Source organism: Neomonachus schauinslandi, chromosome 15, assembly GCF_002201575.2.
Source record: "Neomonachus schauinslandi chromosome 15, ASM220157v2, whole genome shotgun sequence".
Taxonomy (NCBI): Eukaryota; Metazoa; Chordata; class Mammalia; order Carnivora; family Phocidae; genus Neomonachus; species Neomonachus schauinslandi.
The window spans coordinates 13,444,766-13,458,171 of NC_058417.1; the positions used below are offsets into that span (position 1 = coordinate 13,444,766).

Below are 13,406 nucleotides of genomic sequence, written 5' to 3' on the forward strand. Positions count from 1 at the left end.
AACTTTGGGGTGAGGCCCAGCAGTCTATGTGTTAACAAACCCAGGTGATCCCGTTACAGGCTTGAGCTTGAAGTCCATTGGCCAGAGAAGCATAATTCCAGCCAGAGCCCAGGCCTGGAGGCAGAATACCTGGTTAAAGTCCTGTTCCCACCTCTTGGCCCAGGTGGGTACTGTCACTCCCTTCCACAGGTCTCAGTGGGACCCCTGGAACTGTGGAGGGCACCAGCACCATTTTGGCTCGGCTGTGGTAAGGCCCGTGCACCGACAGGCCTTTTTTGCTCTGTAAGAGTCATCAGTTTCCACAAGAACGGTTGCTAGGAAGGCCAGACACAGCCGGCTGGGCCCCTGCTTCCCTGCGCTCCATGTCACCAACCTGAGGTCTCCTCCCCAGGCCCTGCTGGGCACAGGGCCAAGAGCAGGAACTGTGGCCACCCTCAGGGTGGCCACAGTTCCTGCATTACCCTTGGGTTTCTGCTGCTCAGCCATCAGTGAGAGCTACTGTCCCCCTCCCCACAGCCCCACGCTGGCCCCGTGGCCCTGCAGGTCCAGGAGGCATTCAGGCAGTAAGAATGGGGGAGAGCAGCGCAGACAAGCTGTAAGAGGTTAAGGCCCAAATTCTTCTGTGGGGCACTGGCAGCCATGGAAGGGGCTCTCCACGAGGGACAATTTGGCAACATCTGGAGACTTTTGATCATCATAACTGGGGAGTACCACTGGCATTAGTGGGTGGAGGTCACAGATGCTGCTAAATCTTCTCCAGCTCATAGGATAGCCTCCATACAAATAATTATCTGGTCTAAAATGTCAATAGTGCTGTGGTTGAGAAACCTGGCCCTAAGGCAGGGAGGGGTGGGGATCAGACCTGTGCTTCTGAAAGCTCACTCTGACAGTCAGAGTGGAAGGGGACAGATGGGAGCCAGGAGTCCAGTGTGTAGGGGGCAGGCTTCGAGGTTTCAGGCAAGGGAAGCTGAAGTCTGAGCAAGACAGGGGGTGGGTAGAGGCCCGGGGATGTCCCCAGCTGAGAGGACAGACCTGCGGTTCAGAGCCTGGGCCTCTGAGCACTGGCCCAACCTGGCTCTCCCTTCCAGGCTTTCTGATGCTGGGTGATGGGGGCCTTACTTACGAAGGAGACCAGGGCAGCCAACAGCAGGATGCGCACCAGGAGGTCCTCAAACTGCTCCAGCACCAGCTCCCACAGGGACTTCCCTGAGAACCGGAGCACCATGTGAAGCTTGGGTCCCTTACTGACTGACCTGCCCCCATTCAGAGCTGGGACCACGTCGGAGACCACCTGGCCCACTCCCTCCCTACCATTCAAAGAGCAAGAGCCTGAGGCCCTAGAGGCACAGGTGGGTGATAGTGGGAGGCTCAGGCAAGCCTCACTCTGTTGGGGAGAGGGAAGGACACAACCTGAAAGTGAACAGCCCAAGGATGTTGCCTGGTGGTCTTGCAGCCCGCCCTGGCCCAAGCCTCACCTTCCTCAGTCGGGAGCTCTGCAGGATCCAGGCAGCCACAGGAGCCACGAGGAGACAAGAGATAAATAAGTTATGCAGTGGGACTGTGGAGGTGTCTCAGCAGTCCCTCCCAACTGTGCCTATCCAGGCCACCATGAAGGTCTAGACATGTCCCCACAGCTCTCTGAGGTCACAGAATGGATGGTCTGAGCCCAGAGGCTTCCACTCCTCCACTCACTTCACCCCACCCTGGTTAAGGAGGGTCTGGTATGGCCTGGCTCACCTCGGTTCAAGATCAGAGCCAGGAGGGCCCTTCTAGAACCTCCTCTCCCCCCACATACAGAGGAGAAATGGAGCACACTGGAGAAGAGACGGGACCCCTGAGGTCACCAGGGAGTTGATAGCTCCCGGGCACTGCTCTTCCTCAGATGGCTGCACAATCCTGTTCAATGTCCCCCACGGCCACGGCAAGGGAGGCCCTCCCTCAAATTGAGCATTTGGCTCGGTCTCCCTCTGACATACCTGCTCCTCTGGGAGCACTTGACATAAGGTCTGCAGCACGGCCAGCCCGCTGAGCCCCACCCTACCTAGGGGTTCCCTTGGGCGCCACCTCAGCAACCAGCGTCCCAGGCAGCGTAACCTGCCATGGTTCAGTTCCTAGGGGTTGAGTCTCAACTTGTTCCCTCCCAGACCCTCTACTCGGGGCAAGACCCATCCCACATGCCCAGTCTGCGACCCACAGAACATTTTGAGGAATGATGCTCCCAAAAACCACCAGGACCTGCTGTCACTTTACAAGCTCTATTTTTATCTCCTACATTTCCTGAAGCACCTTTTATTCCAGGTAGAGCTGGTTGCCTCAGTACCTGAAGTCTTTGAATCTTCCCAACAGCTTAAGGGGTGACAGGGCAGGAATGCTCACCCTGTTTCACAAGTGCAAGAACTGAGATCCAGAGTGGAAAAGTGACTTGAACAAGGTCACACAGCAAGTAGGCAGGTCTATGGGAAGGGGCAGGAGCTGGGCCTCAAAGGGTGGATTCCAATGGGCCTCTCTCTCCATAGCCTGAGCTTAGGCCCTGCTGAGGCCTGTCTGGGGCTCCTCCCAGACTGAGCCTACCTGAGCCCTGCTACTGAGTCCAGTCTCCAGGCCAGCAACACTGGCATCACCTGGGAGCTTGTCAGCAATGCAGACTCTGAGCCTCTACTCTAGGCTGGCTCTCTCTCCCTCTTCCTCCTTCTTGACACAGGTCCTTGTGACTGTCCACCTGCTTTTAGCTCAAGTATCTGCAAACATTTTTCCTGTGGGAGCCCTCTCCCCAGACCACCTGTTTGGAAGATCTGGGGCACCTGGCCGCTGAACCATGGAGAGTATCAAGCAGCCCACTGGACTGCAGGAATCCAGGAGGAAAACATATAACCTAAAAATACATTTTCTAGCATTTTCTCCCTAGTCCTATTTTAGGCAACAGCTGACATTTTCCGTGGAAAATGTAATCTCCAGTGTCCTGCGTTGAGATTAAAATCAAACAGACTTTTTCCTTCTGATCTATTTAGCTGAAGTGAACAGGAAAGGCAGGGGAGGGCCAGGCCTGGTTTTCTGGGCCAATTCTCCAATGGAGCAGGGTCCTTTAGAGGTCACCGAGAACAGTTCCAACCTCATGGCACACATCAGCCTGCTTCTGCCATGCTCTACCCAGGAGAGACTTCTAAACCCTCTACGTCTATGAAGGTCTTCAGTGTTCCTGACCAAAAAAAGGGTTTATCCATAAGGATCACCTGAATCCCTCCTGCTGTCTCCCTCACCCCTCCCGTCTGTCAGGCATGTAGCCCCTAGGCCACTGTATAAGGCCATTTTTTTCTGGGCAGGGTCAAGAGCTGGGGTTGGGAAGCATGTCACAGGGCACACATAGCAGCTCAAGTTCCCCCGCAAGCTGCCCTCTGCCCATCTCGGTGGTCTCTCAAGTTCTCCCCTTCCGCATTCTGACCCAAAATTTGACTCAGGATCCACTCTTTGGTGGTCATTCGTTCCCCAGATACTTCTGATTTTTCCCACCTTGTGGGTACATAGTAGGACTGCATTTCCTGGCCCTTGTGCAAGTTACAAAAAGAAGGATGCATGTTAGTTCTGGGCAGGGGCACTAACGTGGTGGCAGGAGACTCTCGACTTAGAAGGGCACTGTCCAGTAGAACTTTCTGTGGTGATGGAAGTGCCCTCCAGCCGCACGGCCCCATACGGCAGCTACCAACTGCTCGCAGCTCTCAAGCACTGGGAATGCAACTACCGTGACTGAGGAGCTAAATTCTAAATTTTACTTAATTTTCATTCATTTAAATTTAAATAGCTACACAAGGCTAGTGGCTGTGTACTGGACAGTGCAGATCTAGAGCTCTTTGTCCCTCTGGCACAGTAACCAGCAACCTGTGAGATGGTGTCTGCTCTGTGAACCAGAATCACAGAGTACAGGAGACACGGAGCCCCCAGATGACCTGCCGCTGACATAGTTATACAGTGTGAGCAAGAAATGACCTGTATTGTCTTAAGCCATCGAGATACGGGGTTTGTTACTGCAGCATAACCTGGCCGATCCTGACTGGTACCCCCTTCTCCCCAGACCTAGCCTCTACTACAAGGTTCCCCTTTTACCCTTACCCACTTCCCTGGGGAAGGCTCAGCCCGCCACGAGCTCTCAGGAGATGCCCTGCCTATCCCTGCACATGCAGTGCACATGCTTCTAGTCTTGCCTGAGCAGCTGGTTCCCTGTGGGGTCCTGAGCCTCATTTGGAAGATGGGGTACCCAGCCCCACCCCAAGGGGCTGCTGTGAGGATTATCATCTTTATAAATAAGAACCACATTTACTGAGCACCTACTATGTCCCAAGCGCTTTACCTACATTATCTCCAGAGATGAATGGGGAGGTATCGCATGCAAAGCATGTAAGATGGTACTCCACAGCTAGAGTAACGATAGCAGAATTATTAGTGTTGAGTGTGCCAGATGCCATGCACCCTCTAGTGCATTAACTCTCTTGTGATTCTCAGAGAACCTGAGAAGGAAGGTACAATTATTATTCCCATTTTGCAGAGTAGACAGCTGAAGCACAGAGAGGTTGAGTGACTAGTTTATGGTCATACAGCTGGGAAGTGACAGCTTTGAACTCAGGTGGTCTGGCTTTTGGTCCCCTGCTTGGCCCCTCCTGGATTAACTCCTAAGCTGCTCTGCCTTCCCACCCTGTCCCACTGCCTTCCCTGGCCAAAGTCACCTGAGAGAACTTGGCGTCCTACGTTCTGATTGTTAGGCTGGAGGCCCTCATCCCATTGACAAGCTCACCCCTCCATTGTGACCCCAGAGCCACTAGCCAAAATCATCCCTGCCCAAAAAGCCTCCGCTGTCCTCACAGGTGGTTTTTGTGAGGGTTTTCTGGGTGTTACTAGGCTCTGTCTGCTCAGGCCTGGTCTTCTTCAAACTCCAATCCTGCCAAGACCCCAGACGACCCAATCTTCCCTTCACATGACTGGGTCCCAGGGCCATGGAGGAACTAGGAGGGGCTAACAGACTAGCAGCGGCTAGGAGAGCACCCTCCCAGCCTCTCCCCAGGCACCCCTGTTAGACGCTGTTTCCCCCTTGCTATCCTCAGGCTGTGTGTGGGGGGGGGCGGGCTTGAGCCCTCAGCAGTGCCAGATGTCCCATTTGTTAAATGGGGAGAATGGCCCAGCCCTGTCCGCCTCTTGGTGCCATTCGCCAGACTGTGCAGGCAAAGACAGTAGTAGGAAGCGCCACCCCCCCCACATCCCTGCTGGGCCAGCCTGGTGGGAAGTAGCCCCCCACTATTCTTCTGAAATAGTGTACCTCTGGACCTCTCACATGGTGGACTCTGCCAGACAACCCCTGCTCTGGGTCACTGATGCCAGACTGAGCTGGCCTACACCCCCAGATGCCCAACGTGGGGCTGGCCTGGAGGGGGTCTGGAGTTAGTCTGTGGGTCCAGGGGGGGCAAAGAGGAGTATATGATCAGAGAAGCTTCATGGTTTAGGGCAAGGAACCTGGCCCAGAGGGCTAAGTTCATGTCTTGCTCTATCTCTTGATAGTTCTCTGACTATGGACAAGTCACTTAACCCCCTCTGTGCCTCAGTTTCCCCATCTGCAAAATAAGGACAATAATAGCAACTACTCTTAAGTCATTGTGAAGATTAACTGACATGCTATTCATAAGGTGCTTAGAACATGCACAGCACATGGTAAATACTCAATAAACATTAGCTATAATATTAGTTATTAAAATGTAAGCTCCTTGCCAGTAGGACTCTGTTAAGTGCAGTGTCTCCAGCACCTGGAGCAGTGCCTGGCACATAGTAGGTGCTCAATAAAGATTAGTGAGCGACAATATCGCTCGGCATCAGGGAAATCCAAATCAAAACCTCAATGAGATACCACCTCACACCAGTCAGAATGGCTAAAATTAACAAGTCAGGAAATGACAGATGTTGGCGGGGATGCAGAGAAAGGGGAACCCTCCTACACTGTTGGTGGGAATGCAAGCTGGTGCAGCCACTCTGGAAAACTGTATGGAGGTTCCTCAAAAAGTTGAAAATAGAGCTACCATATGATCCAGCAATTGCACTACTGGGTATTTACCCCAAAGATACAAAAGTAGGGATCCGAAGGGGTATGTGCACCCCGATGTTTATAGCAGCAATGTCCACAATAGCCAAACTGTGGAAAGAGCCAAGATGTCCATCGACAGATGAATGGATAAAGAAGATGTGGTATATATATATAATGGAATATTATGCAGCCATCAAAAGGAATGAGATCTTGCCATTTGCAACGACGTGGATGGAACTGGAGGGTATTATGTTGAGTGAAGTAAGTCAAACAGAGAAAGACATGTATCATATGATCTCACTGATATGAGGAATTCTTAATTGCAGGAAACAAACTGAGGGTTGCTGGAGTGGGGGGTGGGGTGGGAAGGATGGGGTGACTGGGTGATAGACACTGGGGAGGGTATGTGCTCTGGTAAGTGCTGTGAATTGTGCAAGACTGTTGAATCTCAGATCTGTACCTCTGAAACAAATAATGCAATATATGTTAAGAAAAAAAAAAAAAGAAGAAGAAGAAGGTAGCGGGAGGGGAAGAATGAAGCGGGGGAAATCGGAGGGGTAGACGAACCATGAGAGACGATGGACTCTGAAAAACAAACAGGGTTCTAGAGGGGAGGGGGGTGGGAGGATGGGTTAGCCTGGTGGTGGGTATTGAGGAGGGCACATTCTGCATGGAGCACTGGGTGTTATGCACAAACAATGAATCATGGAACACTTCATCTAAAACTAATGATGTAATGTATGGGGATTAACATAAGAATAAAAAAAAAAAGATTAGTGAGCGAATGAATGACCCTGCCTCATGAACCATCAGTGGCTCTTCTTGGCCTGCAGAATAAAGACCATCCTTAGCATGGCCATCAGGGCCTTCCTGGATCTGCCTCAACCCAGCCCTCAAGAATCTTCCTATACCTTAGGCATATGTCCATCTGCCAGCCAAGCGAGATGCCTCAGAACTGCCACCACCTTCCCTGGTTTTGCTAGAGCTTTTTCCCCTCCAAGATTTTGCTGGGGCCATTCCCTCTGTGCAGAGTACGCTTCCCTAAGTCCTCATCCAAACCCCAGCCTTTCAGGAAGGCTTCCAGGGAAAGCCCCTCTCCCCCCCCCCACCCCAGCTCTTCTTTACCAATCATCAGTACTGGGGCCACCCCCACCTGACTGGGACGCTTCCAGGGTGGGGAGGGGCTGAGTCATCCCTGCGTCCACAAAGAGCCTCACAGAATTGTTTAGTCAGTTGCCCCATGGTTCAGGTAAAGGCCCTGGGCCCGGAGCCTGGAGCCCAGGAGAAGTGGGGTGCAGGGCCCACCGCTGCCCCAGGCTCCACGCACCACCTGCTCCCCTAATCTACCCTCTTGACTCCTTTCTTTTCATCTCAAAACATTGGAAACTGGTATTTCAACTTCTTTTTTTTTGTTGTTGTTTTTTTTGTTTTTTTTTTTGTTGGGGTATTTCAACTTCTAAATGTTGGTTCCAGCCTGGAGAGGCAAGAGCTCACCGAGGTCTTCCTCGAAGGTAAGTGTACAGAGCAATTAAATCACCACTTGCAGAGTCAGGGAGAGGCCTTCACTGAGCAGACCCCACCGAGCCCACCTGGCCCTGTCTGGGTCTCAAGGACCTACCTAGAGTGGACAACATGGCCCTGCTCTCAAGGGGCCTTGGGAAGCAGCTTTCCCAGTGCAGGGGCCTACAGCCTACCTGGCTGATCTGGCACTAGGAAACCCTGGCAAAGGGTCTGCTTAGCATCTGTGTGCGAGCTGTGCTGTGGACAGACTCAGCCCTGCTTCAGGGAGCTCCTGGTACAAGGGGATGCTGCTCCTGGGAGGGTGCTCTAAGGCTGTCCAAGAGGGCCAGTGGGCATGAAAGCTATGGTGAAGCCTGAAAGACCTGTAGCTTCCCAATGCCTGTGGGCAAACCACACCTCCCTCAGATCCAAGAGTCATTTCACATCCTGAGAGGCCTTTAGGGGATCTCTCTAGGGGTTCCATGTCTGCATTGAGGAGGACACTGAGGCCAAGGAGGGACAAGTCCTCCTGAGGCCACCTAGCGAGTTGGACCAGTCAGACCTCACCCCCTCCTCCTGCCTGGCCCCACTCCCCTTGGCCAAGTTTCCAAGGGCCACACATCTGTATTTCCTGAGTTCCAGCAGCCAACTGGGGTCTGGGCTGAGGGCAGGGGATAAGGTCACAGCCCAGACCCCACTGGCAGTAATCTAAATCTGGCCATCCCTTCCACCTGCAGCTCTGGGGCCGTTGTATCCACTACACAGTTGGGCAGCGTGAGGTCCAGGAAGGCAGGCTCTGGTTCCTGTTAGAGACCTTCCCCCAGCTCCCCAGAACAGGAACAACCCCAGACCTTCTGGGCTCTTGCCTGACTTCCATATCACTAGGCTCTCCAGGGCCATTAGGCATTGGCGCACTTGGGAGGACAAGCCCAACACAGTTTTGCCTCTTGCCTTGGCTCATGTCCAGCAAAGGTGATGGGCGGTCCGTTCAAGGACACAAGGAAATCAAATGGCTCCTAAATATAGGGGGAAATGCCCAACCCGATTTGTAAGCAGTGAAACGTGAAGTAAAACTATGAGAGGACCCTTTTGCATCAGATCGGCACAGATCAGAATGTCCAGTAGCGCACTGCAGTGGGGCAGGGGCGAGGAAACAGGCGTGTCAGCTTTATGAAGAACAACTTCCCAACAGCTGTCCAAATTTACACTACACATGACTTCTGACCCAGCAATTCCACTTCTAGGAATTTAGCCTTTGGCACTATTGACAAGTGTGTGAAGTGATGTGGGGACAAGAATATGCCTTGTAACATGTGTGATAGGAGAGGCTATGAACAATCCAAGCGCCCTCCAAAAGCCAGGCAAACAAAGACTACAACAGCCACAGGAAACTCTGCATAGCCACTAGGAAGACTGCGGATGGCCCACATGGCACCATCTCCACGGAAAACAGGGGCAAAACAGCACTCACTATCATTCCCTTTCACGTAAAGAAGATCATAGATCACAGACGTAGATGTGTATGTACACAGAATATCTTGGGAAGGAGACACAAGACACTGGGAACACTGGGTGGTTGGGGACAGGTCTAGGGAGACTTTACTGTATCTTTTGTACCCTTTGAATGTTGTACTATGTGCACAATTTTATTCAAAAAATAGACTGAAAGGATGTAGAAAGCCTCCGGAGGAAGCTGAGTCCTGGGCACCTCTGGGACCTGCAGGGAAGGGCATGCTCACAAGAGGTGCTGGGCCAGAAGCCTCCCACTCACTGCCCTGTTGGGGTTTCAGAGGACACCTCTATTCACTGGGGTTGAGATAGGCTGTGTTCTGTGTGTATGGGGGACCCCCAGCTGGCATACTCACTGACAGCACTGCTGAGCCCCCATCCCCCAGCTCTGAGGAGGGAGGAGGAAGAGAAGGTGGGAGGGCAGGATCCCCAGTCCCTGCTTTACAGCCTCCCTTCCTCCATCCACCAGCAGAATTTGCAAACTTCAGGACTTAAGCAAATGACTTCCTTGTGGTTTCCAGCACTAACAACCTTGCAGGTGCATAGACTCCTGGGGTGGGGGAGGACACTAGTCCCTGGGGTGTTTCCCTCCACCTGTAGGTTGGGCCCACCCCACCACCCAGCTGGCCTGGAGCCTGGCCCAGACTTGTCTGCTACAAGGAGGGATGGCTTGGTGGCACAAACACTTATAAGCAACCATATGACATGGGTCCTATTGTAGCTTCACTTATGGTGGAGAAATCAAGGCCAGAGAGGAGAAGTGGCTTATTTAGGATTACACAGCTATGAAGGGGTCAGAGCTAAGGTTCGAAACTCTGTCAGCCCTCCCCCAGAGATACGTTTACCACTCCAGGTCACCTAAGAGGGAAAGACCTCCCTAGTGCCTGTAAATATTGCAGTTCAGCCATGCCTCCTCCTCAGCTGGGGCTGGTCAGAGCGAGAGCATGATGCAGGAAGGGGAAGCTGGCTCCCCGCTCCTCACCTGAGGACTTCCAGAGCCCTGAAATGCTTCCCGAGGAAGAAGCCAATCAGTGATCTGAGGGCTCTCTGGGGCCCTGTGGGGTTGGCGGCATGGCTGGGATAGCTACTGCCTGGCTGACCCCCAACCTAGCACAGCCACCAATACCACAGGCCCAGGGCCTGTGGAACCAGTGACTCCCTTGTACAGACGGGAAAAGCGAGGCTGGAGAGGGATAGGTACCCAGCACCAGCTCTACCAAGTACTGTGTAACCTTGGGCAAGCTAACATGCTGGCGACTCAGTTACCTCCTCTGTAAAATGGGAACGACTACAGTTGTTTTCATAGAGTTGTTTTGGGAAATAAATAAGAGATGAAATTTGCTAAGAACAGTGCCTGGCACATAGTAAGTGCTCAGTGAACATTAGCTTTTTATTTTTTAAGATTTTATTTATTTGACAGAGACAGAGAAAACGAGAGAGGGAACACAAGCAGGGGGAGTGGGAGAGGGAGAAGCAGGCTCCCGGCCGAGCAGGGAACCCGATATGGGGCTCGATCCCAGGACCCTGGGACCATGACCTAAGCCGAAGGCAGACGCTTAACAACTGAGCCACTCAGGCGCCCGATCATTAGCTTTTATTATTGCTACTATCAAAGCACAAGGAAACTAGGGGAGCCAATCAATGGCCCCCCAACCTACCTACCTACCACTGCACATCCACCTCTTTGGGGACCTATATACCACACCAACATCCTTATCCATCACCTCACACAGATGCTAGTGGCCCGCTCACCCTCAGATCCCCTTACCTACACAAAACAACATGGGGGAGAACTAGAGGCTCCCTCCTTCTCAGGCAGCCCCTCTGCTGGATCAACGAACAAAGGGGAACCAGAAAGAAGAGGGATGTTGCCCAGGGCCACGCAGGGCCTCTGGAGGCAGAACCAAGGGCTGGGTCTCCAGTTTTCCTTGGGATTCAGGACTCCCAAGCTGGAGGCCACAGCAGCGCAGAAGAGGCTGTGGAACCCCAGACCTGCTGCCTTGATCCCCATCCCCACCCCAGGGTTGGGGGACAGGTCCTGCTGCCTTGCCCTCTTGTAGCAATGACACCCTCCCTGCCAAGTCACTAATGGAGGATATTAAATAATATTTATCTCTCTAGTTCCTCCCACAGCTCAACTAAATATAGCAACTAATTTTTTTGGAAAAGGATTTCTGCTCCAGAAAGATAATATTTATATAAGAGGTGGTTTTCATAAGCCAATACGAATCCCAAAGCTCCCTTTCTGACAGCTCTTGGTAATTTTCAAGCCACCCCTGAGCTCATGGCCAGAGCACTTTCCCCTCTGGCTGGCTGGGATCCCTGAAAGGGTGAGGCCGCAAGTCCCAAAACAAAGTGGGTCCAGGCTGCACTTTGGGGATGGAGGGGACATTTCCATCTGGATCCCTAACATCGTGCCCAGTGCCCTGGGGGTGGATGAAGAGGGTGGCAAGTGACTTGAGGAGGGGACCTCTACATCTTCCACCTTTACAGGGCCTCCAAATGTGCTCAGGGCCACATCCGGAGAGTACTTGGTACTTCTGCCTTCTGGCAGATGGAGAATCCCAAACTCCTTTGAAGACCAGGAAGAAATGATGCCATTTCCACCCAAAGAGCAGTAGCAGGAAGGCTCCCTCCCTGCCCAGAGATGGTCAGGTGCCCCTCCAGGTCAAGAGGAAAAGGCCTTCCCTAGCAACTCCCTGAGTGAGGCCTTGAGTCTGCCCCCGCCCCGCAAAAGTGGGTCTCCTGCCTCAGCAGTTCAAAGCCCCCACCGACTCCCGCCAGCCACATCCGCCTCCTTGGGTTGCAGAAAGAGGAAGACCTGGGGGTGGGGGCGGGGGTGCCAAGGCTGTCAACTGACAAGCTGCACCTTCTGGGTTTTTTACTGTGCCCTCGGAGAGACCCTCAGGGCCAGCTGGGAGGCTGGGTCTCAGAGTCCCTGACTGGTCCCTAGCCAGCTGATCTCAGCGTGTGCGTTTGCATGATGCGGGCAGGTTGCAGTGCGGGGCCAAGACCCAGCGCTGACAGTGGATAGTGGTGGATTCAAGCTTGCGGGAGTGGCTAGGGTCGGGGGTGTATGTGGGAAGCCCGGAAGGACCGCACAGGTCCCTGGGCCTGGGGGAAGGGGAGCTGGGAGGGGGAGCCAGGCGTCAGGTCTCTAAACCCGGAACCCGCCCAACCCCCCGCGAAGGTGGCCGCGCAGCCCGTCCGAGAGCCCCAAGAGCATCTGCAGAAGTTTCCGGAGCTCTCGCTTCCTGCCCGCCCGCGGGGACCGAGGGCTGGAAAGGGGGAGGACCGCTCCCCGGTTTCGGCGTAGGGGAGTAAACGGAGACTGCGGCGCGTGCGGCCCCTAGCTTCCCCGGCCAGGCCCGCGCTCTCACCGTTGGGGCCGTAGCGCTCCCGCGCGCCAGACACCTGCTCCGGCCTCAGGCCGCTCTCGACCCTCACCGAGAAGCGGTTCAGCACGTCGGCGGCCGGGAGCAGGTGCGCCGCCTCCATGCCGCCCGCCTGATTTTCTGCGCGGTCGGCACCGTCGAGTCCGCCTCTTCGCGGGGCTACTGCGCGGGACGCCGGGAGCTTGGGCCCGGGCGAGCGCCGCGCGAGGTCATGTCAGCGCTGGGACCTTCCCCGACGGCAGTGGCGGCAGCGGCGTCGGAGGCCCGCGCCAGGATGCGGCGCCCCCAGCTCCCTCCCCGGGGCGGGGCGGTGCGGAGCCCGCCCCCGCATTCACACCCCTTCCGGCAGCCCTCGCTAGCCTGCCGCCGCCCCGCCCCCGCAGCGCCCGGGGACCGGCTGAGCCGCCCGCCCATTCTGCGGAACAGGGAACTGAGGCAGCCTGCGAGGGGAGGGCTGAGCGTGGCCGGGAGGGGTCTCGGCCCCTATCCGCAGAGCTCCGGGCGCCCCTAGGGGCCGAGAGCTGCGGCAGGCTGCGGAGCACGGGTCTGTGAGCTGCCTTCTTTTGAGCCTTCCTGGGTCCAGGGAGGTGGCAAAATAGAGGTGTCCGCAGAAGGGCTTCCTACCCCCGAATTTGAATTATGCAAAGAGTGACCCTGGATCTAGACAGAACCCGAAAGCCTGTGAATAAGCGCATCTGCTACGGAGCAGATTACTTGATGTTTTCTTCTTTTGAATTTTGTCCTTTCTTTATCCCTTCCAGATTTTCAGCAGTGCACGGTTATTCCTCATGTAACCGAACCTCTAACAGTGAACAGGTATAAGAGAAAGAAAACCAGTCTTGTTCCCTTGGACTCACACCCTCACCCCAGCAGGAAATGTAACTTCAGAGGTGGGCGTGGGGATCCCCAGAGGCCTGAGGGGGTGGGATGGAGGCCTCTGGCCA

General features: G+C 54.3%; 1 protein-coding gene across 2 annotated transcripts in view; it reads right to left on the reverse strand.

The window, feature by feature from the left end:
* ATP2A3 (ATPase sarcoplasmic/endoplasmic reticulum Ca2+ transporting 3) overlaps positions 1-12,695 on the reverse strand; it is a 35,091-nt gene extending 22,396 nt beyond the window's left edge. For both annotated transcript variants that reach the window (XM_021704585.1, XM_044921914.1), the window contains exons 1-3: positions 12,448-12,695; positions 1,476-1,493; positions 1,124-1,206 (exon numbers count right to left, since the gene is read on the reverse strand). In XM_021704585.1, the coding sequence (XP_021560260.1) occupies positions 1,124-1,206; positions 1,476-1,493; positions 12,448-12,565 (219 nt within the window). In that variant the 5' untranslated portion in view covers positions 12,566-12,695. The remainder of the gene's footprint in view (positions 1-1,123; positions 1,207-1,475; positions 1,494-12,447) is intronic.
* Between the last annotated feature and the right edge of the window lie 711 nt (positions 12,696-13,406).